Source organism: Tamandua tetradactyla, chromosome 13, assembly GCF_023851605.1.
Source record: "Tamandua tetradactyla isolate mTamTet1 chromosome 13, mTamTet1.pri, whole genome shotgun sequence".
Taxonomy (NCBI): domain Eukaryota; kingdom Metazoa; phylum Chordata; class Mammalia; order Pilosa; family Myrmecophagidae; genus Tamandua; species Tamandua tetradactyla.
Genome location: NC_135339.1, coordinates 65405760 through 65429167, shown reverse-complemented (window position 1 = coordinate 65429167; position 23408 = coordinate 65405760). Strand labels below are relative to the sequence as shown.

Here is a 23408-nt window from a genome sequence, read left to right as displayed (position 1 = left end):
TTGAGAGAACTGGAGGAATGCTGGGAGCTGCTGTGGGGCCAAAAAAAAAAAAAACAACACCTGGCCAGTGTTCCCTTTCTCTGCAGGGAATTCAGCCCTGGTCTGTCTTCCCCTCTCACCGGACTTCCTTTTGGCTGCCATGCTTGATGGTCATGTCAATGTAGATTGACCAGACATCTGTGCGCTTTGGGTAGGTGCTCAGGGTGTTCTCGAAAATGGCTTTGGCCCTCTCTGTATCCCCCAGCTGGAACTCAAGTTGGGCAAACTTGGCAATGACATCCACGTCTGCAGGGAGAGGGTGGCTCAGAAACACAATAAGCACAATAAGAGAACCCTTCATACAACACAAAGGGCTTCAGGGACAGAGTGAATTTGACTCATGACTTGGGTCTCATGACCTAGGTTATGACAAGGTAGGGGTGGGGGTCGGCAAGGCCCAAACAGGACAGTGGGATGGGTTTAGGGCCAAAGGCTAGTACACAAATGGCACCAGACATTATATCCTCTGGGTACAGAAGAGGTAGGTCCCAGGGGCAACATAATTAGTTTTTTATTCCTCCATTCTTTGGAACTCTGGCATTTAAAATGAACATGCATTGTTATGTTCATGAGCATAGGATGAGCAGATAGATAGCCATGTACCCTCTGCAAGGCTAACTTAGAGTCAACATCATGCCTGGATGAAAAGAACCTCAATCCCCATTCCCAGATCCAAGAAAGCCTACTCTGTTTGGGAATTGGGTGGTTGGTGGGAATGAGCACTCACGTTCCTTATTAGGAAGACACTTAAGAGCTCGCTGCAGTATGCGGTGACTAGCATCATTATGGCCCCTCTGCAGAAGAAAGGCACCATATTTGATCCAGACAGCTTTTTCCTGCCGAAAACGCTTCAGCATCCGGTTATAGAGTTCATCAGCTTCCTGTGGGAAAAGACAAGATGAGCTGAGATATGTGTGATATTATAGAGGGGCAATAATAGGGATAGCCAGGTACATTCATGAGAATATAGACTTGGGCTCACAGATTTGAAATCTATATCTAGGCTCAATTCCAGTTATCTGAGGAGAGAGAGCACAAAAGGGAGGCATGAAATTATGGAGAGTCTCCCTCCTTCTTGTGCCAGTATAGAGGTCCCAGTACTGCAAGAGAAGGTGTGAGAATGAAAAGAGGGATCAGGAGTGCTCGCTTCGGCAGCACATATACTAAAATTGGAATGATACAGAGAAGATTAGCATGGCCCCTGCGCAAGGATGACACGCAAATTCGTGAAGCGTTCCATATTTTTTTCTATACACTAGCAATGAACAAGCTGAGGGGGAAATCAAGAAATGAATCCCATTTACAATTGCAATTAAAAGAATAAAATACCTAGGAATAAATTTAACTAAAGAGACAAAAAACTTATACAAAGAAAACTACAAAAAACTGTTAAAAGAAATCACAGAAGACCTAAATAGATGGAAGGGCATACCATGTTCATGGATTGGAAAACTAAATATAGTTAAGATGTCAATTCTACCTAAATTGATTTACAAATTCAATGCAATACCAATCAAAATCCCAACAACTTATTTTTCAGAAATAGAAAAACCAATAAGCAAATTTATCTGGAAGGGCAGGGTGCCCCGAATTGCTAAAAGTATCTTGAGGAAAAAAAACGAAGCTGGAGGTCTCACGCTGCCTGACTTTAAGGCATATTATGAAGCCACAGTGGTCAAAACAGCATGGTATTGGCATAAAGATAGATATATCGACCAATGGAATCGAATAGAGTGCTCAGATATAGACCCTCTCATCTATGGACATTTGATCTTTGATAAGGCAGTCAAGCCAACTCACCGGGGACAGAACAGTCTCTTCAATAAATGGTGCCTAGAGAACTGGATATCCATATGCAAAAGAATGAAAGAAGACCCATCTCTCACACCCTATACAAAAGTTAACTCAAAATGGATCAAAGATCTAAACATTAGGTCTAAGACCATAAAACAGTTAGAGGAAAATGTAAGGAGATATCTTATGAAACTTACAATTGGAGGCGGTTTTATGGACCTTAAACCTAAAGCAAGAGCAATGAAGAAAGAAATAAATAAATGGGAGCTCCTCAAAATTAAACACTTCTGTGCATCAAAGAACTTCATCAAGAAAGTAGAAAGACAGCCTACACAATGGGAGACAATATTTGGAAATGACATATCAGATAAAGATCTAGTATCCAGAGTTTATAAAGAGATTATTCAACTCAACAACAAAAAGACAGCCAACCCAATTACAAAATGGGAAAAAGACTTGAACAGACACCTCTCAAAAGAGGAAATACAAATGGCCAAAAGGCACATGAAGAGATGCTCAATGTCCCTGGCCATTAGAGAAATGCAAATCAAAACCACAATGAGATATCATCTCACACCCACCAGAATGGCCATTATCAACAAAACAAAAAATGACAAGTGCTGGAGAGGATGCGGAGAAAGAGGCACACTTATCCACTGTTGGTGGGAATGTCAAATGGTGCAACCACTGTGGAAGGCAGTTTGGCGGTTCCTCAAAAAACTGAATATAGAATTGCCATACGACCCAGCAATACCATTGCTAGGTATCTACTCAAAGTACTTAAGGGCAAAGACACAAATGGACATTTGCACACCAATGTTTATAGCAGCGTTATTTACAATTGCAAAGAGATGGAAACAGCCAAAATGTCCATCAACAGACGAGTGGCTAAACAAACTGTGGTATATACATACGATGGAATATTATGCAGCTTTAAGACAGAATAAACTTATGAAGCATGTAATAACATGGATGGACCTAGAGAACATTATGCTGAGTGAGTCTAGCCAAAAACTAAAGGACAAATACTGTATGGTCCCACTGATGTGAACCGACATTCGAGAATAAACTTGGAATATGTCATTGGTAACAGAGACCAGCAGGAGTTAGAAACAGGGTAAGATAATGGGTAATTGGAGCTGAAGGGATACAGACTGTGCAACAGGACTAGATACAAAAACTCAAAAATGGACAGCACAATAATACCTAATTGCAATGTAATTATGTTAAAACACTGAATGAAGCTGCATCTGAGCTATAGTTTTTTGTTTGTTTGTTTGTGTCTTTTTTTCTTTTTCCTTTATTATTATTATTTTTTTTTCTCTGTATTAACATTCTATATCTTTTTCTGTTGTTTTGCTAGTTCTTTTCCTAAATCGATGCAAATGTACTAATAAATGATGATCATGCATCTATGTGATGATGTTAAGAATTACTGATTGCATATGTAGAATGGAATGATTTCTAAATGTTGCGTTAATTTCTTTTTTTCTTTAATTAATAAAAAAAAAAAAAGAGGGATCAGGAAAAGATGGAAAAGGGGCAACTGGGCTGAGATGTCACCTTCTCTCCATGATGCCCTTCAGCACAAGGGTCATACTCCAACCATCTACTGGCCCTTCACTTACAAAGCCATCACCTCCCTCATCTCCACTCTGTATTTTTCAAAGTAGAGATGGAAGAAATCACTTCTCACAGTTGGGAAATGAGGAAGCTAGGGCCCAGATGTTACATATCAAGCCTGGGGCAGGAATGGATCCAGAACCTTGGAGTCCTTTCTTCAGATTCCTGCCTCTGTGACTCCAGGAGTTAAGTTCAGGGAAGTCTGCTGATACCAGAGGAGCCCCTGGCAGCTGGCCACCTGGCCCAGACCCCTACCTGGAATTTCTCTGACTTGGTGTAGATGTCAGCCAGATGGAGAAAGACCTTAAAAGGCTCATTGTATTGCACAGCACGTTCGAAGACCTTGGCCAGTGACTCCTGTGAGCCGTACATGTTTTCTAGGTTCAGCAGTGCCACCCACACGTTCAGCTTCTCCTGCTCCTCTCTGGAAGGGGAGCAGTCAACAAATGAGCCCCAATAACTCAGCCCAATGAGCTACCCATTCTCACTCACAGATGTCGACTGGAACTACTTCCTCCTCCCCAGTCTTCATCCATGGCCCCAGTTCCCAGCCCCAAATGGGGCACCACTCTCCCCAGCCAACTCCTTGATTTGAGGCTCCCCTAGTTTTCACCTCTATTCCTATGAAGGAAGCCTACCAAGACTCAAACTAGTGAAAGGTTCAGGATGGAAGGGGCAGGACCTTGGGTCTGTTTTTCTCTCCAAATCAAGTGAAGGAAAGCTCACCATCTCTTCACTATCATTCAGAAAATGAACTCAACACTGACTGAAAAAAAGGCTACCTATAGGGTTTTCACCTAGGTATGTAGGTAGTTGTTTTCCTGTTATTTTACTCCAAACTAGGTACCTTATTTAAGTATAGGGACTCTTGTTATTGTTACCCTGAGCTAATTCACTGAAGAGAACTATAAAATATAAATGAGCGGAAGATCTATTTCACAATTGGCACACCTATGAAAGAAAGCCTGGGAACCCATGGGCCCCTGGTGGCAGCCACCCAAACTGCCGCCAGCCTGTCTAGGAGAAAATGGCCTGCAGAGGGCAAACCCTGTAAGCTCAGAACTTGGGAGACACAGTCCTCCCTGTTGAAAGTCTCTCTCTAGGGCAGGGGGAGGCAAAGCCTGGACCTGAAGGAGATGGTCTTGAGTGCCCTCTCTGCCACGGCACGGGCCTTCTCAATCTCCGTGGCCTGGAGATGAAAGGCCATGTACTGCAGCCACAGGATGGAGCTGTTGGGAGAGCTCAGCACAAGTCGATCAAAATCATCTGCGGACTCCGGCTGCCGCCCAGGGTCCATCAGTGCCTCTTCAATGCGAGACAGCTCTTTCTCTGCCCTCTGCTTCTCCAACTCTCTTTCCTTCTTGCTTTTCTTCTGCTGCTAGGTAAAGCAGAAAAACAAGTCAATATTCTGCTCTTCAGACCCTGGGGAAGGTCCATGGTGAAAGCCAAAGGTCAGCAAGACAGTCCATGGACTCTACAAATACCCCTTGGCCTGGGACTGGGCACTAGGAAGAGACACTGAGGCCAGGACAGAGATCATGAGATTGGGACCAAGGGATCCCTACAAAAAGGGCAAAGCCCTGGAAAATACAACACCATGGCTTGGTGTGGCTTCTCGTCCTCCTCGCTGTCTGAGCTCTTTCCTTCAAGTGGCAAGGCTGGGGTAAGAGAGTCGAGCCCCACATCCCAAATGAAGCCTGAAGACAGCTGCAGCCTGGGTGCTTCCGCTGACTTGACCATCTTCTCCTGGAGGATCACAAAGGCATATGAGGAAAGCACTTGACACTTGGCTTAGGCCACCCTATCCCACCTGGAGAAGCATGGAGCCCTACCATGCCCTCTCCTCCCAGTAGCAGGGCTCCACAGAGAAACTTTGTAAAGTGATTTAAGTTTTCTTTGCTAATGACTTTATTTAGGTTACACATTTCTGGAAATTCTGAGGGGAGTAGGGATGCAAGTACGCAAAGTCAGAGACCAGGTGGAAGTACTTCCATACCCAGTCCTCTCAGTTCAAGAATTATTTCCATTTTTCAGAAGGGGACATGGACTCAGGGAACCTAAGACTCCTTTTTCTCTGCCCCACCCCACTAACTTAATTCAGTTCCCTTCAATTAACATTTATTAGAATTTATTTTATGCAGCCTATTCTATGGGTAAAACAGGGCCCTTGTTCTCGAGAAGCTTATTATCAACTAAGGAAACTAACAGCCCCACTTTTTTCCTATTTTATAGGAAATAAAGCAAAAGATGGTACCAAAGTCAGCCTAACTTTGAAGAAACTAAGGACTTCCCTCAACCAGTGTAGCTTTTTTCCCTCCATTCAATGTGGTTTCTCACCTTGGGTAGCATATTCATCTCTTCTATCTCCTCTTCTCCTTCCCGGTAATACAATTCAACACAACTGTCATCCTCCTTTGGATCAGCAATCTTTTGCTTCTTGTTCACTCTTTCCTGAAATGACAGGTGGGAAAGATGCCAAGTCACCCTTCTTGCCTAGGAGCACACTCCAGGAGCCCAAGGCCCATGCCTTCCTTCTGCTCCTCTTGGCACCACCTTGAGAAGGTTAGGCAGCTGCCGGGCTGGCTTTTAAAATACTTTCCCTTCTTATGTTAGGAGGCACTACTCCCCAAGGGATTTTACCTGCTCACTTCCTGACTCCAGGCACTCCCAACTGCCCTGCTTCTTTATTCGTGGCTTCTGAGGCTCTTTTTTCTCTTTGTAGGGCAGCTTTGATTTCAGCTGCCCTTTCTGGTTCGTTTTCTCTTTCTCTTCCCAGTTCCTTTTCTCCTCATTCCTGTTTTGATCTCTCTTCTCTGCCTCTATTTTCTTCCCCTCCTGCTTTACAAGTGGCAATTCTAGGGAAGCAGAAAACACATCCAGCTCCCCAGTGTCACCAGGCAGGAATGAAAGCTCCACCAAGTTTTTCTTGTGGTTCAGGCTATGGCAGGGAGAGAGGAAGAGTAGAAATGAAGACAACATAAAAAAGCACAAAGGGCACACCAAGTAACCCAAGCCCTCCCTGTCCTGATCATCCCACAGTTCTTGGCCTTACTCCTGTTGCCTTGGGAATCCTCTCTTTATTCTTAGGAATGATTTGTACAATTTCCCATGCTTAGCAGTAAAACATAAGGGTGGCTGTGATGCCCTCCTACTCTAATCGCAACAAAAGGAGCCCCTGCCCCCCAACAGAAGAAAATCACTACATCTATTTTTAGACACTGAAGTAGAAGGACTCGAACAAAGGGTTTCCATTCATTTGAACCCTGCATTCACCACTACCCAAGCCATCACGTTTAAAATTTATCTCGGAATGCTCTTTCCAAGGGCTCCCAGAGAAAGCAGTTTGATTCATATCACAGAGAGAGAAGGTACCTACCTTAGGATCTTAGCTGTGAGTAGCTTTCCTTCAGGGAGGTATTTATTATAAAGTGCTTTCTTGGACAGGCTGTACTGGGAGACATGGGGGTACCGGGCCAAACCCACAATGGAGGGGCCAAGGCTGAAAGGAGAGACAACAGTCCTACAGTCATAAATACAAGAACAGAATCACAGCCAAGTATGGTGACTCCACTTTCACAAGGACCTCAAGGATTTATGGTCATGAGGTGCCTCAAGGATTCATGAGACACCTAAGTTATCAGGGCTTAGAACTAACAGGGCTTTTAAAATGGGAAAAAATAAGCACGAATAATAATATGATGGAAGAATTTTCTTTGCCTCGTATCATAGCATCACCATTTATAAATTATAGACTGCTAGAAAGATGAGGAGAAAATGAGGAAGTATAATAGTAGGGAAAGCTGTAACATCTGGCAATCACGGATATTATGTGATTTCACAAAATATTTATAAATCATGACCAAATACAATATCAAAGAAAATTCAAATTCGTTTAAAACTGAAATTGGATATGCTGTATTCTTTGTACAAATGGCCAAACAAGAATAACAATTAAAAACTTTTTAAGTATTGAAAACCTTGGAATTTTAAAAACTAGTGAGAACATGTAGACTCTTCTTCCTTCATAATCCTTCAAAGAAGCTGACTAAGAGATGCAGTGGACCCCAGAATGGGAAGGTTCTAGGGAAGGCAACTTGGATCTGGGGCCAGGCCTCTAAGGCTCCACCTCATTGGATCTGGGGCCAGGCCTCTAGGCTTCACCTCACTCACCCCAAGAGCACACCATGTAGCTGAACAGCCTTCACATAACCCCTCAAGAGCTGCCCTTCTTTAAGGTCCTTGATGGAGTTAATCTCAGGATCTTCTATCTTGCTTTTGGTCATCGGATTTGTTCTAAAGGAATAAAAGACTCATATATACACACTCCCAACCTCCCTTTTCCCACCAACACACATGCAATAATAATACTATGTATGTAAGAATATGACATATCTCTCACTAGGATATACTTCCAGAGATCAACCCTATTCCCTCCTTAAGTTTTGCCAGGCCGGAGGCAAATGTGTGCAAGTTGGCTATGCAGAAATAGAGATTGGCTACCCAAGCCAGAGAGGAGTCAAAGCCAAAGCTGGGGCCTTATAAACTTCCACTTTTCACCACAGAGCGAGCCAATCACAGGCCAACCAACTTCATGCCACAAACTCTGCCTCACTATGGGACCCTAGGGGCGAAATCATCTCCCCTCAAAACTATCACTTGTCACCTTGAATATCCACATTTGGATGTCTGTACTTTTCCCTGGGGAAAAAGGGGTTCTTCTTCTTCCCAGCTTTTCTGGATATAAGAGGGGCAGGGTATAGACTGGATAAGCTGAGAGCAACAGTGGGAACCCCAAAGTGCCATATCAGATCCATATAACTCCCCTTCAGTCCTCCGAGTGGGTTCTCCTCCCTTCTGTCCCCAACACAGATACCAACCTGGATGATCTCAGTGACAAAGTCAATACATGGTCAGTAGTAGACAGGACACAACACCTGAAAACAGAGCAAAAGGAAGAAATGCTGATTTCTGAGCATCTCAGGAGACAAGAAAGGGCCTCAGTTTCCTCTCCACAAGGCTGACCAATAAGCAAGTGCTATGAAGACATGAGATCTGGATTCTCATTCTTTATTGACAACCTGCTGAGGGACTCTAGAACAAGTTGTTTTACCTCTCTGGGCCTTTGTGTAATAGTTGTCAAATAAAACTTAACACTACCTACTCTCCTTGTCCTAGAAAGTAGTTGGGAGAAAAAAATGAGAGATACGAAAGCCCTTTGGAAGATTCATAGAGCCATGTAATGAATATTTAAGAGATGAGATCAGGCTTATTTTAGGTCCTAGGAGTTTCTGATCTCAGACTAACCCACAGAAAACCACAGCCAAGGAATGACCTAAGTATTAATGCCAGACACATCACAGGAGTTCAGAGGACACAGAGCAGTAGACCTGAGTGTGGGGAGGCTTTAAGGAACAAAAGCAGGGCTTACTCTCTTTGGATTTCCAAACTTATTTAATCTAAAATGGCAATTTGTAGCCAAAGAAGCTGCTTAAAACTACAGAATCTTAAAAGTAGAAAGGATCTCAGCTACAAGACAGCCCAAATTTTCCCCACCACAGATGTCTGCCTTTTTTATAATGCTGCGTTACAGATACAAAGCCAGAAGGGGCCTCAAGGGACTGCCTACCTTTAGGCAAGTAATTTATTATGCCACATTTCAAGGCGAAGGAATTTTAATCTAATACTACTGACTGTTTGGCTATAATAAAATGTATTTTGCTAAAACTCACACCTTTCTTTTGCAAGCCTTAAAAGACAAGGCAGAGATGATCTAAGATTTTTATATGATCCATTCTTTTTCTTCTCGCAGACCTTGGATATTTTTGTGATGATGAGCCCTGAGAAATGGTTTGAGAAAACATTTAGGCAGGTGTTCAGGCAGCAGGGACATTTGAGATGGATAGGGCAATTATTATTTTCTCATCTCTTCTTCCTACAGGTGTCCGCTCCAGTGTAAGCTAACTCTGATTCTTAGAATAGTGTTTACTGTATCATGCTGAAATCTGCCATATCAAGGCTAATCGATATAAAAACCAGCTATATAATGGTTTTAAAACTCGGAGGTAGATTGATTTTTTTTTCCTTCTAGCTGCTCCAGAGTATAGGAGGCTAGAAGGCTTAAATATTTTTTTATCACCACAATTTTTTTTTCTTTTTTTCATGAAAAATACCATATATACAAAAAAGCAATAAATTTCAAAGCACAACACCACAATTAGTTGTAGAACAGATTTCAGAGTTTGACATGAGTTAAAATTCCACAACTATAGGTTTTTAGTTCTAGCTGCTCTAAGATACTGGAGACTAAAAGAGATATCAATTTAATGATTCAGCAATCATATTCATTTGTTAAATCCTATCTTCTCTGTGTAACTCCATCACCTTTGATCTTTCTATTCCTCTCTTTTTTTAAAAATTTTTTATTAATTAAAAAAAAATTACAAGAAACATTCTCAACACACACACTCAGCAATTCACAATATCATCACATAGTTGCATATTCATCATCATGATCATTTCCCAGAACATTAGCATCAATTTAGAAAAAGAAAAATATAACAAACAGAAAAAAAAAATTTTACAGGCCATACCCCTTACTGATCCCTTTCATTGATAACTAGCATTTCAAACTAAATCTATTTTAACATTTGTTCCCCCTATTATTTTTATTCCATGTTTTCCTCTCATCTGTTGACAAGGTAAATAAAAGGAGCCTCAGACACAAGGTTTTCACAATCACACAGTCACATTGTGAAAGCTATATCATTATACAATCATCATCAAGAAACATGGCTACTGGAACACAGCTCTACATTTTCAGGCAGTTCTTTCCAGCCTCTCATTACATCTTGGATAACAAGGTGATATCTACTTAATGCATAAGAATAACCTCCAGGATAACCTCTCTCGACTCTGTTTGGAATCTCTCAGCCATTGACACTTTGTCTCATTTCACTCTTCCCCCTTTTGGTTCAGAAGGTTTTCGCAATCCCTTGATGCTGGGTCTCAGCTCATTCTAGAGTTTTTCTTAATCCCTTGATGCTGAATCTCAGCTCATTCTGGGATTTCTGTCCCATGCTGCCAGGAAGATCCACACCCCTGGTAGTCATGTCCCACGTAGACAGGGGGAGGGTGGTGAGTCTGCTTGCTGTGTTGGCTGGAGAGAGAGGCCACATCTGAGCAACAAAAGAGGTTCTCTTGGGGGTGACTCTTAGGCTTAATTTTAAGTAGGCTTGACCTATCCCCTGTGGGGTTAAGTTTCATATGAACAAACCCCAAGACTGGGGCTTCAGCCTATAGCTTTGGCTGTCCACACTGCTTGTGAGAATATCAAGAATTCAACTTGGGGAAGTTGAGTTTTTCCCCATTCTCACCATTCCCCGAAGGGGACTTTGCAAATACTTTTCCACTCACTGATCAAATCACTCTGGGATTCATCAGGGCATCACCTGGACAAACCAACAAAATCTCATGTCCTATACAAAGTTCCATGTACTTAAGGTGTTCAATCAACTATCTATATAAGTTATATTATGAGATGCACTAGTCAAAGTACAGATTTGTACCAAATAAACATTTTTTGCTTTAGTCTCACACATTAGTTGAAATTTTTAAATATTAAGTACCATCTATTTTCAGCACACTGCAGTAATGACATTCTTTTGTTCTTCCTCATGCAAAAACATTTTTTAAATTTGTACATTTAGTCCCTATCATTATACGCTCTACGCATTCCTAGATTACACCATCTCAATCTTTATCGTCTAACTTTCTTTGTGATTTCATTTATGCCCCAGCCCTCCTTCCTCTATCATTCTCATATGCAGCTTCATTCAGTGTTTTAACATAATTGTATTACAGTTAGGTAATATTGTGCTGTCCATTTCTGAGTTTTTATATTCAGTCCTGTTGCACAATCTGTATCCCTTCAGCTCCAATTACCCAATATCTTACCCTATTTCTATAGATTGATTTTTGTGTATCTGAAAGAGATCATAAATAAAACCCTTACAGAGAACACCTATAGATCTATAAAAAAAATTAAAGATGAATGCTCTAAATTTAAAAATGATTAAGCAATTTGAATAAGCAAAGCACAGAACAAATGTAAGCAGCCAATAAAACTTGGAAAATGACTAATGAGAGAAATGCAAAGTAAAATGAGGTATCAATTTTTGACTATCCACCAACCAAGCGCTAAGATTAAAAATTAATAATGTTGATAAGGGTATGAGAAATGGACAGTTACTGTTAGTGGTGATGGCTTTAAATTAGCAGCCTTTTTGGAGGGCAGTTTGGCAAAAGCTATTAAAAAATTAAATGTACACATCATTCGGCCCATCAATTCTACTTCTAGGAATTTGTTTCAGAGATACACTAGCATTCAAACTTATGTAATAAAATTAATTCAATATTTATTGTCCATCAACAGAGAACTGGTTAAATAAATTATGATAAACACATAACAGAATTCTAAATAACTGTTAAAAATAAGGTTAAAAAAAGAGAACAAGATAGATTTAGTTAATATTAGTACAGGAAAAGAAAAAGTCTATGATAAACTTCTGAGAGAAAAACAAGTTGCATCACAGTATATAAAAAGAAATTCTATTATTATATAAAAGAAAACTACCCATATACGTGTTTAAGTCTAAAGAAAGACAGAGAGCAAAGTATATAATAGCAGAAAATGATGAAGGAAGAGAAGTGACAGAAATTTTCACTTTCGGCTTTTATACACTTTTTGGGGAGTATAAAACCAGATCCACCCCTTCCACAGACAGCTGAAGAGGGTAAAAACCATGTCTTACCTGACCACCTGCTGGGGGACAAAGTCTTCCAGGGGCTTCTCAGAGTAAGAGTCACTCACATGAAATATACTGACTCTTCCGATCTTCCCAAAGGGGAAGGAGACAGTCAGCCCCTCATTGGGAGTCACCTTCACAACTCGGCCCATGGCTACTTCTCCTTTCACAAGCTTGTGAGGACCTGGGTAGATATTGAGGGAGGAAGAACCTGACTCAGGGAAAAGAAAATAAACCAAGAAAGAAGCTAGAACACTGGTCAACCACAGGCTGGGGAGGGCAGAGGCACTGCCCAGGCTTTAGGTATCTTGGTTGAGTGGGCTACAATGACCATAAGGACCACCATACTGTGCAGCCAAGAAACCCAGGGTGTGTTGGACAACCCTTTCTGAGGGACTTGAGAAAATCAATTGTGTACATAATACTGGCTCAGACAGTAGCAGAATAACAGAGACCAAAGAGCAAAGTCTCAAGAGAAAAAGTGATCCAAGAAGGCAGCAAACTAGGCTTCCTGAGAATTCCAATACTGAAGGCATCCTTCAACCTAAGCAACAACTGAAGACCCCTTCTCACACCTTCCCATTCCGACCCTTCCATGACCAAGCACTGTTTCATCACACCTATGAGCGACAGACAGAGGAAGGCCTTGGAGGAATCTGGGCCAACCACGGTGGCCCTCAGGACCTGGCCAATCTGGAACTTCTTATCTGGATGTTTCAGAACCTGGAAGGACAAGAAAATTCCTCTGATGTTTGAAGAAAGGTCTGTCATTTATCCAAAACTACAGCACTTAAGCCTCCATAGGAAGTATCCCCCAAGCCCATACTTAAATAAAGCACACAGTTCCTTGTCCCCATTTGAACACATGCATCAGACATTGAATTGAGCTGAGAGAGCCTGGGTCTCCTCACAGACACTGACCTTGAAGCTAAGAGAAGTGAGCAACAAGGGAATCCTCCCCCGAATGTCCGGAGCAATCTCCACCTCAAGCCATTTCTTAACCACATTGTACTGGGGAAGGAGAAAAATAGGAGACATGGAATAGGGCAAATAAAATCATCCCTTCTTCTTTTTCTGTCAAAACAGACTCTCCTAAGGCTACAGAGTTGAAAGAGTCCCAAGCACACGTTTTGCTAAGGGATAGGAATCTACTTCTACATCCCACTGCCCTGCCCAACCTCCACTTCCCACAGGCTTCACTCAGAGCCTAGTTCAGAGTCAGCCTAGGTCACACATCCCTCTTGCTGCCTCAGATGATTAGGAGCTGAAAAGGACCTTGGAGGAAGTCCCCAGACAATAGGACAAATCCCACTGGCCTCTGTACCTTCCTCTAAACTCATCTGTACCCAATGATTATTAACCATATCCAGGAGTCAACACTTTATTTCCAAATCAATTTCAATTGTGACTTTTCATTGCATATACAGTGTCCTGCCCTGAACACAATTTTCAAGTCAATTCAACAAAAAAATTTATCAAGCAGCTACTACCATATAGTATCATAGTAATGACTAAAAGTCAGTCCCTGCCTTCGAGGAGATTATAGTCTACAAAGAGTAAGTCAAATGAGTATGCAAATAACTGGAGGACCAAGCAATATAGAGGAGGTACAACATTCTATAAGAATACATAAGAGGGCCATGGTGGCTCAGCAGGCAGAGTTCTCGCCAGCCATGTTAGAGACCCAGGTTCGATTCCCAGTGCCTGCCCATGCAGAAAAAAAAAAGGATTTTATAAGAAAGCTAGTAACAAGGGAAGGATATATGTGCTGAACCTTGAAAGGATGGTAGGCAATGGGAAAAGAGGATACTCCAGGTGTAGCTACCAGTGTGAATAAAGACAGGAAGGGAAGTAGAAACAGGAGGTGTTTTGGGTGACTGATACACGAGGTGCACGAGCTCAGATATGCACCTCTAAGGAATCTGAAAACAGGGATCATGTATTAGTGACATCTTCTGATAGATTCTTGCAGAATATGGCAACAACGAAGAAGAGCAATTCCTCAAGGTCAAGACCAGTCCAGCCTCCTCTCTGATATGTTCCAAAAGGTACAGTTCATACTGATCTCTTCCCTTTTTGAACTCCTGGGTCAAAACATACAATCTAGTACTCAATTACAAATTGCTTTGTACTGCAGTTGAACTTTATGAAAGTTAAAAATCTAAAAATTCAGTACTGAACTTATTTTAAATCTTGCCCTATGATACTTGTAAAATCAAGTAACTTAGGTTTAGCTTAAAATCTACAGATTCGAACTATGAATTGCTTGCTAATTGTTTTCTAGAAGCAGCGGTCATGTGTCATATCCTACAAACCCTGCCTGATAACAAACACAGAATCAAATCCCAGGACTAATGGCCTTTGTCTTCAGTTTCTCTACCTTTTCTTTTAAAAGAAGGATGGCATCACTCACCCTCTTTAAGAAGCAAGTCACAGTCTGGCCAGCCTGGTATTGTTTAATCTTCTCCAAAGGGCTAACAGAGTGAGTGTTGAGAGCAGTGTGGCTGTCCTTCTCCAGCTCACTGTTTACAGAAAGGCAAGGGAGATAGTTAGCCAATCTCTGGAAAAGGCTTATAGTTTGAAACCATCTCCCCTCAAGGACCATGGATTGTAAACAGAATTTCCCTATTCATATACATCCTCTATCCCCTCTCACCCCTACCCCTGTATTTCTTTCCTTAAAGGGAATGCTCACAATATTGGCCTAAGCATTTTACTCTTCTAGGTATAACAAGCTATAAAGTAGGTAGCCTACAGTAATCTTTATAAATTCAGAAAACAACTGTTTTACTTCTTTCACAATACTTTAGTTATTGCCTTACAGTTTACTGTAACTACTTTTGCAAATAACTTCTCACTGAGTGACAATCTTATATGTGAATAAGGCAAGGTAAGTATTATTAAATCAATTTTATGCTATGAAGGAGCTGAAGTCAGGGCTTCTGACTCAAAACTCCAGTGCTTGTGGGACTCAGTATTAAGGGATTGAGAAAACCTTCTCGACCAAAAGGGGGAAAAGAGAAATGAGACAAAATAAAGTGTCAGTAGCTGAGAGATTTCAGAGTCGAGAGGTTATCCTGGAGGTCATTCTTAAGCATTACACAGATATCACCTTTTTAGTTAAAGTGTAATGGAGAGGCTGGAGAGAACTGACTGAAAATGTAGAGCTGTGTTCCAGTAGCCATATTTCTTGAAGATGATTGTATAATGATACAGCTTTCACAATGTGACTGTGTGATTGTGAAAATCTTGTGTCTGATGCTCTTTTTTATCTACCTTATCAACAGACTAGTAAAACACACGGATTAAAAATAAATAAATAATAGGGGGAACAAATGTCAAAATAAATTTAGTAGATTGAAATGTTAGTGATCAATGAAAGAGAGGGGTAAGGGATATGGTATGTATGATTTTTTTTTCTGTTTTCTTTTTATTTCTTTTTCTGAATTGATGCAAATGTTCTAAGAAACGACCATGATGATGAATATACAACTATGTGATGATACTGTGAGTTATTGATTATATATCAAGAAATGAATGATCATGTGGTAAGAATGTTTGTGTTTGTATGTTGTTATGTTTAATTAATTAATTAATTAAAAAAAACACTAAGGAAATCTGAATAAACTATGGGCTTTAGTTAATGTAAAAAAAAAAAAATCCAGTGCTCTGTCCACTATGGTATCCTGTCATTATCACTTCTTGATTCTCTTTCTTCTTCTCAGAAAAACAAGGGGAAGTTACCTGAAAGTTATTCAAACCCAAATCACTTCTAATGAATCATAGACCTCCAATGTCTTCTACCTATTTTAGCTCACTAATTCAAATAATTTCTAAAACAAAACAAAGCTCATCAATAAAACAGTACAAGTAATGTTGATAAAATTTTAAAAAATAATACCAAGTACTAGGTGAATGTAGAAAAGTGGGAACCTTCATTTACTAGTAAAATTGAAAATGCATATCCCTTTTGACCCAGCAATTTGACCCTAGAGAAATCCTTGCAAATTTGCACAATGGAACAAGTTGGATGTTCATTACAGCATTATTTATAAAATAAAAAAATTGGGAACAACTTCAAATGTTCATCACTTTGAAAATATACATGGTTTGGTACATTCATAAAATGGATTCCTATTACTATGTTAACTATAGGTACAAACATGGATAGATCTCAGAAACAAAATTTTAAGTGAAAAAAGCAAATTGCAAAATATTAAGTAAATTATACCATTTATGCAAATTCTAAAAACCCCACAAACCAATTATTTGTAGCTATGTGTGAATGTACAGAATTACATATAAAAACATAAGCTGAATATACATCAAATTCACAAAAATAGAGAACTCATTCTTTGAGGTTGGAGAGGATAGACTGGGGAAGAGAACATTATCTGTAAAATATTATTTCTTAAAAACGCATGAGTACATGTTATGCTATGCTTTTCCCCCCAAATTATTTTAAAGTGCCTCACCAAAAAACCCTTCCCAAAAAAGAAGAGCTAGCCCTAACTCAATAATGCTAAGAGAACACTCACTGACTAGCAGAATTCCAGAGATACACTTTAAGACTCTTGACCTGCTTGCTCTCTATAACTACCACCCTTCTAAAAGATTAATACAGTAAAAAGAGCCTCATTAGGTTTGAGGGGCCCTCAGCAACTGTGCAATCAGCTCCATGCTCTTTGGGCACAAGATCCCCACATATAAGTGGGGAAAATAAGACTGCATTTTCTCAATCAAGTCAACACCACCAAATGAATGTTTTCTACACTGACTTCAAAGCATTTATTTAAAAATGTTAGCATTAGATATTTCTGTTCTGGAGTACTGAAAATGTTCTAAAATTGATCATGGGGATGTACGCACAACTGTGTGATGATAATGTGAGCCAGTGATTAAATACTTTTATTGGTTTGTGTGATGTGTGACTACATCTCAATAAAATTGAAAAAACATTTTAAAAAATGTATATACAAAGAAAAAAAAGCATTAGAAAAATATGGCAATAATACCACTGTTGTATTTATACTGTTTCTCAGAGTCCTTAGGATTAAAATAAAATAAGTAACAAGGCAACATAGGGGCACAGAGGAGGTAGATGTGCTGGGGTATGTCTGTCCATTTATCTGTCATTGTAACTCTACACCTTCATCTCCTCAATAAACCCACTCTTTTCCTGACTTGATGCATGAGCCAGAGTGTCCCAAGACAGAAGAGCAGACAAACAACAGCAGTGCTTGTTAATGAGAGGTTCTTAACACTCTGAGGCTCAAGAACCATTAGCGCAGCAGTGGTTCCTCCCACAAGTTCACTGACTCATCCCTTGCAGTATTCATTAATTTATCTGCCCATAGGTAGAATAAGCTATGTGACCTTAACCCTTAATTAAAACAAGACATTATATCTCAGTGGGGACAGGCGAAAAGGACTAATATGATGAGATCTCTTTGTTTTCACAACAAAAGACAGGAAATAGACAAATCAAAATCTATAAAACTAAAGAAACCACAGATAAAACAAATAGGAACATCTTCACCCACCAAATTCATTATTCTAGAAGTAAAGGGCTTCCTTTGAAGTTCCAAAAGTGTTGCTAGCATCTGGAACTCATTTTCCCAGGAGAATTTATCTATCACAGACACAAGCCTTCTCAGAAACAATCTATTTCTATTCTGATTTCCTTTAGGGTGTGGATCCTGTAGTCATTTTTACGGTCATTGTATCTAGCATCATTCACTGATATCAATCAATTCCAAGAGATGGGTTTTCTTATAGAGGCAGCAGGAGCAGATGGGTCCATGGATTAAAATACTTAGAGAGTCCTCTGAAAAAATGACCCCAGATTTGGAGCTACTGGTTCTCTTCTACCCAGAATCCCTAATGGAGCAGCCCTCTTTACCAAATCAACCAGAACGCCACCTAAAATTCCAACTTGGCCTTTAGTGACCAAGCAGTAGTTCACACTGAAAGAAAAGGTATTCTTGGCTACATGCTGTTTATTTAGGGATCTACCAAGTGTTAGAAATTGTATCTGTTAGATGGTGACAAACAGCTGGAATCAGCCTTTAAACTGATACTTAAATTCTGTATAAAGCGTTTACTTTAATTTTCATGTAATCTCTCTAATCAGCCCTATGTTGGCAAGACAAATATCCCTACTACAGAAATAAGACAACCTGGACATAGCGCAACGTAGTAAATAATACAGTGGCGGAATCAAGGACACTCAGGTGTCCTGATTCTAAAGCCCAGTGCTCTTTCCATGAGGCCATGCTCACCTTGGTCGAACACTCAGCTCCGGAATAGTTCGAATAAATTTGGGGTGACTTATTGGGAGAAATCTGGAAAAACAAAGTCAAATCATTTCTCTTATTCTCTGTAACACTGTATTCCAGAGATAAGGACTGCTCTCTACTTCACCCCAAATCAAGGTTACATAAAAAAAAAAAAACCACCCTGCACCACCACCACGCCACTGTCTGGTAGGAGAGGTTTCCAATCTCATCCTTTGCAGTAAACATTAAGGAGTTGGTTCATTTGATCTTTCAGGACTGTCACTCAGATCCTGAAAGAATTTCCCCCACAGATTATATACTCCAATTCTTTTATTTTAATGATGAGGAAATTAAGGTCTAGAGAAGATAAATAATTTACTAAAAATCCACAGTTAATTACTGAAATTAATTTGTAAATTATTGGGCAGACTGTGAATTCCTTTTGTTTTTCTTGTTACAGCAAAACTTCAGAGACAACAACTCATGCGGTAACTAGGGAAAATTTAAAGTAAATGAGAACAATTAAGGTGTGGTGGAGGAAGACAGTAACTGTTGATATATACTGAACAATAACTATGTGCCAGGCAACCAGGTAGGCACATTAAGTACTGCATTTCTCTTTCAATCTTCTCAATAATCCTATAAGGTAGTCACTAACATGACTCTTGCTTTACAAATGAGGAAAACAAAACTCATTTTTATTTTGAATCTGGAATTCAAACCCAGGTCTGACTCTAAACCCATGGTCTTAACCACTATACTACAGTCCACTAAAAAAAAAGTACCGTGCAAAAAGAATCTTTTGTAAATGACTTTTGCTAACTTAAAAGAGAATCCATGGAACTACACAACACAGTGAACCCTAAGTTAAATAATGGACTACAGTTAATAGTATAATTATAAAAATGTGCTTTCATCAATTAAAACGAATGTATCACACCAATGTAAGGATGGTATATGGGAACCCTGTAGTCTATGCATGATTTTTCTGTAAATCTACAACCTCTCTAATAAAAAAAAAAAGACAGAATATGATTTACACACAACTCATTGGTGAATTATCAACATTCCCATTCCTTCTCCTACAATTAGAACAATCTCCTCTCAAAGCCCCACGATGACCAACTTGTGCCAGCCCATCCCCCAAAGCCTCCATACTTGAATGTCTTCATATCTCGGCCTCCAATCACCCGGGCAGTAACTGTCTTTCCAACTTTCAGCTTGACAGTAGGAGAGGTGCCCAATGGAACATCATCTAGAATGTGGGAGGCATGGATACAGCCAACAACGCCATCTTCCAGGGTCACAACCACATGGGTGGCCTTAATGGACTTGACGGTGCCTGTGACCACGTCCCCAATAGACAAGGTATGCTTTTTTACAGTCCCTACAACCAGAGGTGGATCCACTTCCTCATCCTCGTCCACTGTCTCAGACTCCTTCCGGGTCTTCCCCATGGTCCTTTTAGCAGCTGGCCCTTCAACAGCTAAAAGAAGACCACTCACTCCTGGTTCTGTGGTCTTCAGGGTTAGGGAGACACCCTGTCCCACAAGCAACTTCTCTGAGTCAAAGCGAAAGGTGTCATTGAGGTGAGAGGTCAGGGAGAAAGCTGTCAGGTGGCCAGTCTCTACCAAGGAGGCAATGGCAAAGGATTCCTCCAAGTACTGCACAATTGCCTGGTGTTCACTGCCTTTCTTCAACTGGAAAACAGAAAAAATTCACTATCTCCACTTTGCTTACAGAGCATGATCACTTGTTTAGTGCCCCACTGAGCAAGCAGGTCATGAGCAAGTTTACCTTTTTAGTTTTTCTATTCACCAAATCTTGGCAAAGGGAAACATGTACTTCCAATTTTAACATATCAACACTTAATATTACAGCTTTCTTTTTCTGCCCAGATTCCACCTCCTGCCCTGCAGTGCAAAACCAAACACAGAATGATTACCATACAGAACAGGTACAGTAAGATGCTATCTCCAAGAGCCCTAGAAGCCCTTAGGGCCAAGAAAAGAAAGAGGATGTTTGTCCCGGGTCTAAATGGGCCACAGCTACATAAACAAAGTTCAAGTTCAGGTAGGCCCTAATCTAAGCAACCTGATATATAAAAATGTAGATTTACGCAATTATAACAATTATAAGATTTATACCTAAACCACCTTCACTTGTCTTGATTTGCATTTGCACAAGGTAGGCAATAGCAAAAACTGCTATTGAATCAAATCATTTACTCTACGCACTTGGATATTCTATATCCAAGTGTGGGAGCAATGGGCAAAGGGCTTCCCCCACCAATCCCGAAGGGCAAGACAAAAAAAGCCTCCAGCACTCACCTGCCCGGTGATATCTGCTGGCTCTCAGGACCAGTTCAGGCACTGGACCCCCACTGAACAACACAGAGCCATCTTCTAACACCTCCTGCACCTCTAGGTCAAGAACCATTCCAGGGGTCATCTCAGCCAGTGTTTGGATTAATACAGAATCTGCCAGAAAGACCCAAAGGAAATAGGGATTAGTAAGATGAAACAACACTCTTACCATTATTTTCCTTTGGAACTGTACTGCCACCACAGAAGATAAAATTTTTTTGCAAAACTGCCTAGTATCCATAAAAACTCCTGTCAGAGGCAGAGACCTATGACCTTTGCTAATTCTTCTTGACTACAATTTATGAAAAAAGTCCACAAATATCATAAGCACAAGAGCTTCCTTGGTTTCTGAATTTTCTTTTTTTTTTTTTTTTGAATCTACTCTCACAAGCCTCTTGCACCCAAATCCCATGAGGGTTCCAATTATCCCACACCATGGTTCAAAGTTTAAAACAGAATAACAACTCTCATGAAGTTTTCTAGCAGGTCCATTTTATCATCCAATCTATATCCGCTGAGTAAAGAAAAGTGAAAAGGTGAATGAATTTACAAAAAAATGCACATCTGAGGCCACAGAACTAAACTTTGATGCTGGATTTAGAGGGTGGGGGATGCAAAGGGGACCCCTGGGATGCAGATAATGATCTTATCTTAATCTGGGCAGAAAACAAGGGTGTTCATTTTATTACTGTGCATTTAACGATTTGTGCACTTTATGTATGTCATACTTCTATTAAAACTTTGTTTTATTCTAGGAAGCTCAGCAACTCATCCTAATAACAATAAGGCATAATTCACAACAGACTCCCCACCCCAACCCTCACCCCCTCTCCCCTAGACAGAGCCCTGAGGCACCCCACCCCGGTTGCTCATGAGGCTGCGCACGCCCTGCAGCTCCTCCAGGCACTGGCTCAGGAGAAGGAGGCTGGTGGTAGCCGAGTCCCCCAGAGTGCAGTCCGACAGCCGCAGAGACAGCAGCATTCGGTGCTTCTCCTCATCCACATTGGTCACCTTTGCAACGACCGTCTGCCCCTCAACAAAGTGGTCACTTGTGGAGGTCACAAATTTGTCACTCATAATCTGATGGGAAGAGTGGGCAAAAAAAATCAGGAAAGGAAAGAAAGTCTCTATTAAAGTCATCTGCTTAATGTGCCTAGAAAGGTGTGTGTTGGAGTGGGGGGAAGGACAGAGGGACCCAGGAAGTTTCTCCCAACACTTGCTGAGATACACTTAGAGAAGTCTACTCTCCTGAGAAGGTCTCTGCCAAGATGGGACATTTACCAAGTAGTATCCTTGAAAATCTTTTAAAAAACTGAAGTATCCTGCTCCTTCCCAGCCTCAGATTCCATGATCCTGGTTCTCTCTCCTCAAGGGGCCTCTGAGAGTGCCCCTGTACACAGAAAGGAACTTACAGCTTTGGGTGCCAGTCCACTGAGACCTGATGGGAACTGGACGAACACACCATAGTCCTTGATGCTCTTCACAAAGCCAATGACCAGCATTCCAGGATGGATCTCTGAGAAGTTCTTGGGATCCTGGCCACCTTCTACTGTGGAGACCAAGGCTGGCTTCCTGCAAAGGAGCTAGTGGAACTTTATCAAGGAATGTTCCAGGAAGAACAGATGAAATATCCATCTCTTGGTTTAATTTATGAGAAAATAATTACTTTTGAACTTTGGTTATCCTTTATTTTTATTCTCAATATCATATAATAAAAATGTAGCCTATATTTTTATTTACATGCTTTCAATATATCTGGAATGAAAGGTTTGAAAACTAAATATTAATTGTAAATGCTTTTGCTAAACATAAGATTTCCATACTTATCTTTGTGCATCAATGACTATGGCTTTAGATACTGAAAAATGACACATCTTTAGATAGAAGAATAGGAAGATGGGGTTATATTTTATGTATAATGGTTTTGAAAGACACTACAGACTTGTGCATAAACATGTTTAAAATAAAAATGAATGTGTTCCTTCAATGTAAAATATCTGAGAGGTCTCACCCATGGAACAAATTTAAGAAAATTAAAATTTTGCAGAGAAATAAATCATTTAATCTCTAAAAAACACAAAAAACAAAACAAACAAAACGAACTATCCATCTCTCCCATCTCTGTTCTCTATTCTACACCTTCTACTACTACACTGATCTGAGTGTGGTCTACAGACCAGCAGCATCAGCAGCATCCAGAACTTGTCAGAAATGCGAATTCTTGAGGACCACCCTAGATGTACTGAATTAGAAACTCGGGGAGCAGAGCCTAGCAATCTGCGTTTTATTGAGCCCTCCAGGTAATTCTGATGAACACCGAAGTTTGAAAATCACTGTTTTATTCCTTTACTTTTTAACTTTTCTCCAGATTACTGGAGGGGACCAAAATGAGAATGGCTCACCCCTGTGGTGTGGCAACTGGATCAATCCTCCACTGCTCCCATCTTTATACTAATCAAGCCCATTTCACCTCTTCTGCCGATCTTCATTCTAAGGAGATTGTA

At 40.5% G+C, this 23408-nt stretch overlaps 1 protein-coding gene, 1 long non-coding RNA gene and 1 other non-coding gene across 4 annotated transcripts in view; 2 read left to right on the top strand and 1 right to left on the bottom strand.

Annotated features, from left to right (window-relative positions):
- Positions 1 to 23408, bottom strand: part of PDCD11 (programmed cell death 11) — a 48160-nt gene that overhangs the window by 941 nt on the left and 23811 nt on the right. The window contains exons 16-35 of one of the 2 annotated variants that reach the window (XM_077125908.1): positions 22317 to 22487; positions 21765 to 21984; positions 20869 to 21018; positions 20336 to 20451; positions 19697 to 20238; positions 18542 to 18604; positions 14674 to 14782; positions 13182 to 13271; positions 12881 to 12983; positions 12267 to 12444; positions 8334 to 8390; positions 7627 to 7749; positions 6833 to 6955; positions 6097 to 6394; positions 5794 to 5907; positions 5053 to 5202; positions 4584 to 4834; positions 3712 to 3880; positions 767 to 920; positions 120 to 285 (exon numbers count right to left, since the gene is read on the bottom strand). In XM_077125908.1, coding sequence (XP_076982023.1) covers positions 120 to 285; positions 767 to 920; positions 3712 to 3880; positions 4584 to 4834; positions 5053 to 5202; positions 5794 to 5907; positions 6097 to 6394; positions 6833 to 6955; positions 7627 to 7749; positions 8334 to 8390; positions 12267 to 12444; positions 12881 to 12983; positions 13182 to 13271; positions 14674 to 14782; positions 18542 to 18604; positions 19697 to 20238; positions 20336 to 20451; positions 20869 to 21018; positions 21765 to 21984; positions 22317 to 22487 — 3347 coding nt within the window. The remainder of the gene's footprint in view (positions 1 to 119; positions 286 to 766; positions 921 to 3711; positions 3881 to 4583; positions 4835 to 5052; positions 5203 to 5793; positions 5908 to 6096; positions 6395 to 6832; positions 6956 to 7626; positions 7750 to 8333; positions 8391 to 12266; positions 12445 to 12880; positions 12984 to 13181; positions 13272 to 14673; positions 14783 to 18541; positions 18605 to 19696; positions 20239 to 20335; positions 20452 to 20868; positions 21019 to 21764; positions 21985 to 22316; positions 22488 to 23408) is intronic. The other variant, XM_077125909.1, reaches the window with a different exon arrangement.
- LOC143654709 (U6 spliceosomal RNA) lies at positions 1179 to 1285 on the top strand. The gene has a single exon (XR_013161901.1). It is a non-coding gene; the product is annotated as a U6 spliceosomal RNA (small nuclear RNA).
- On the top strand, positions 13772 to 22941 carry LOC143654240 (uncharacterized). The gene is made up of 3 exons (XR_013161716.1): positions 13772 to 14308; positions 18999 to 19130; positions 19759 to 22941. It is a non-coding gene; the product is annotated as an uncharacterized LOC143654240 (long non-coding RNA).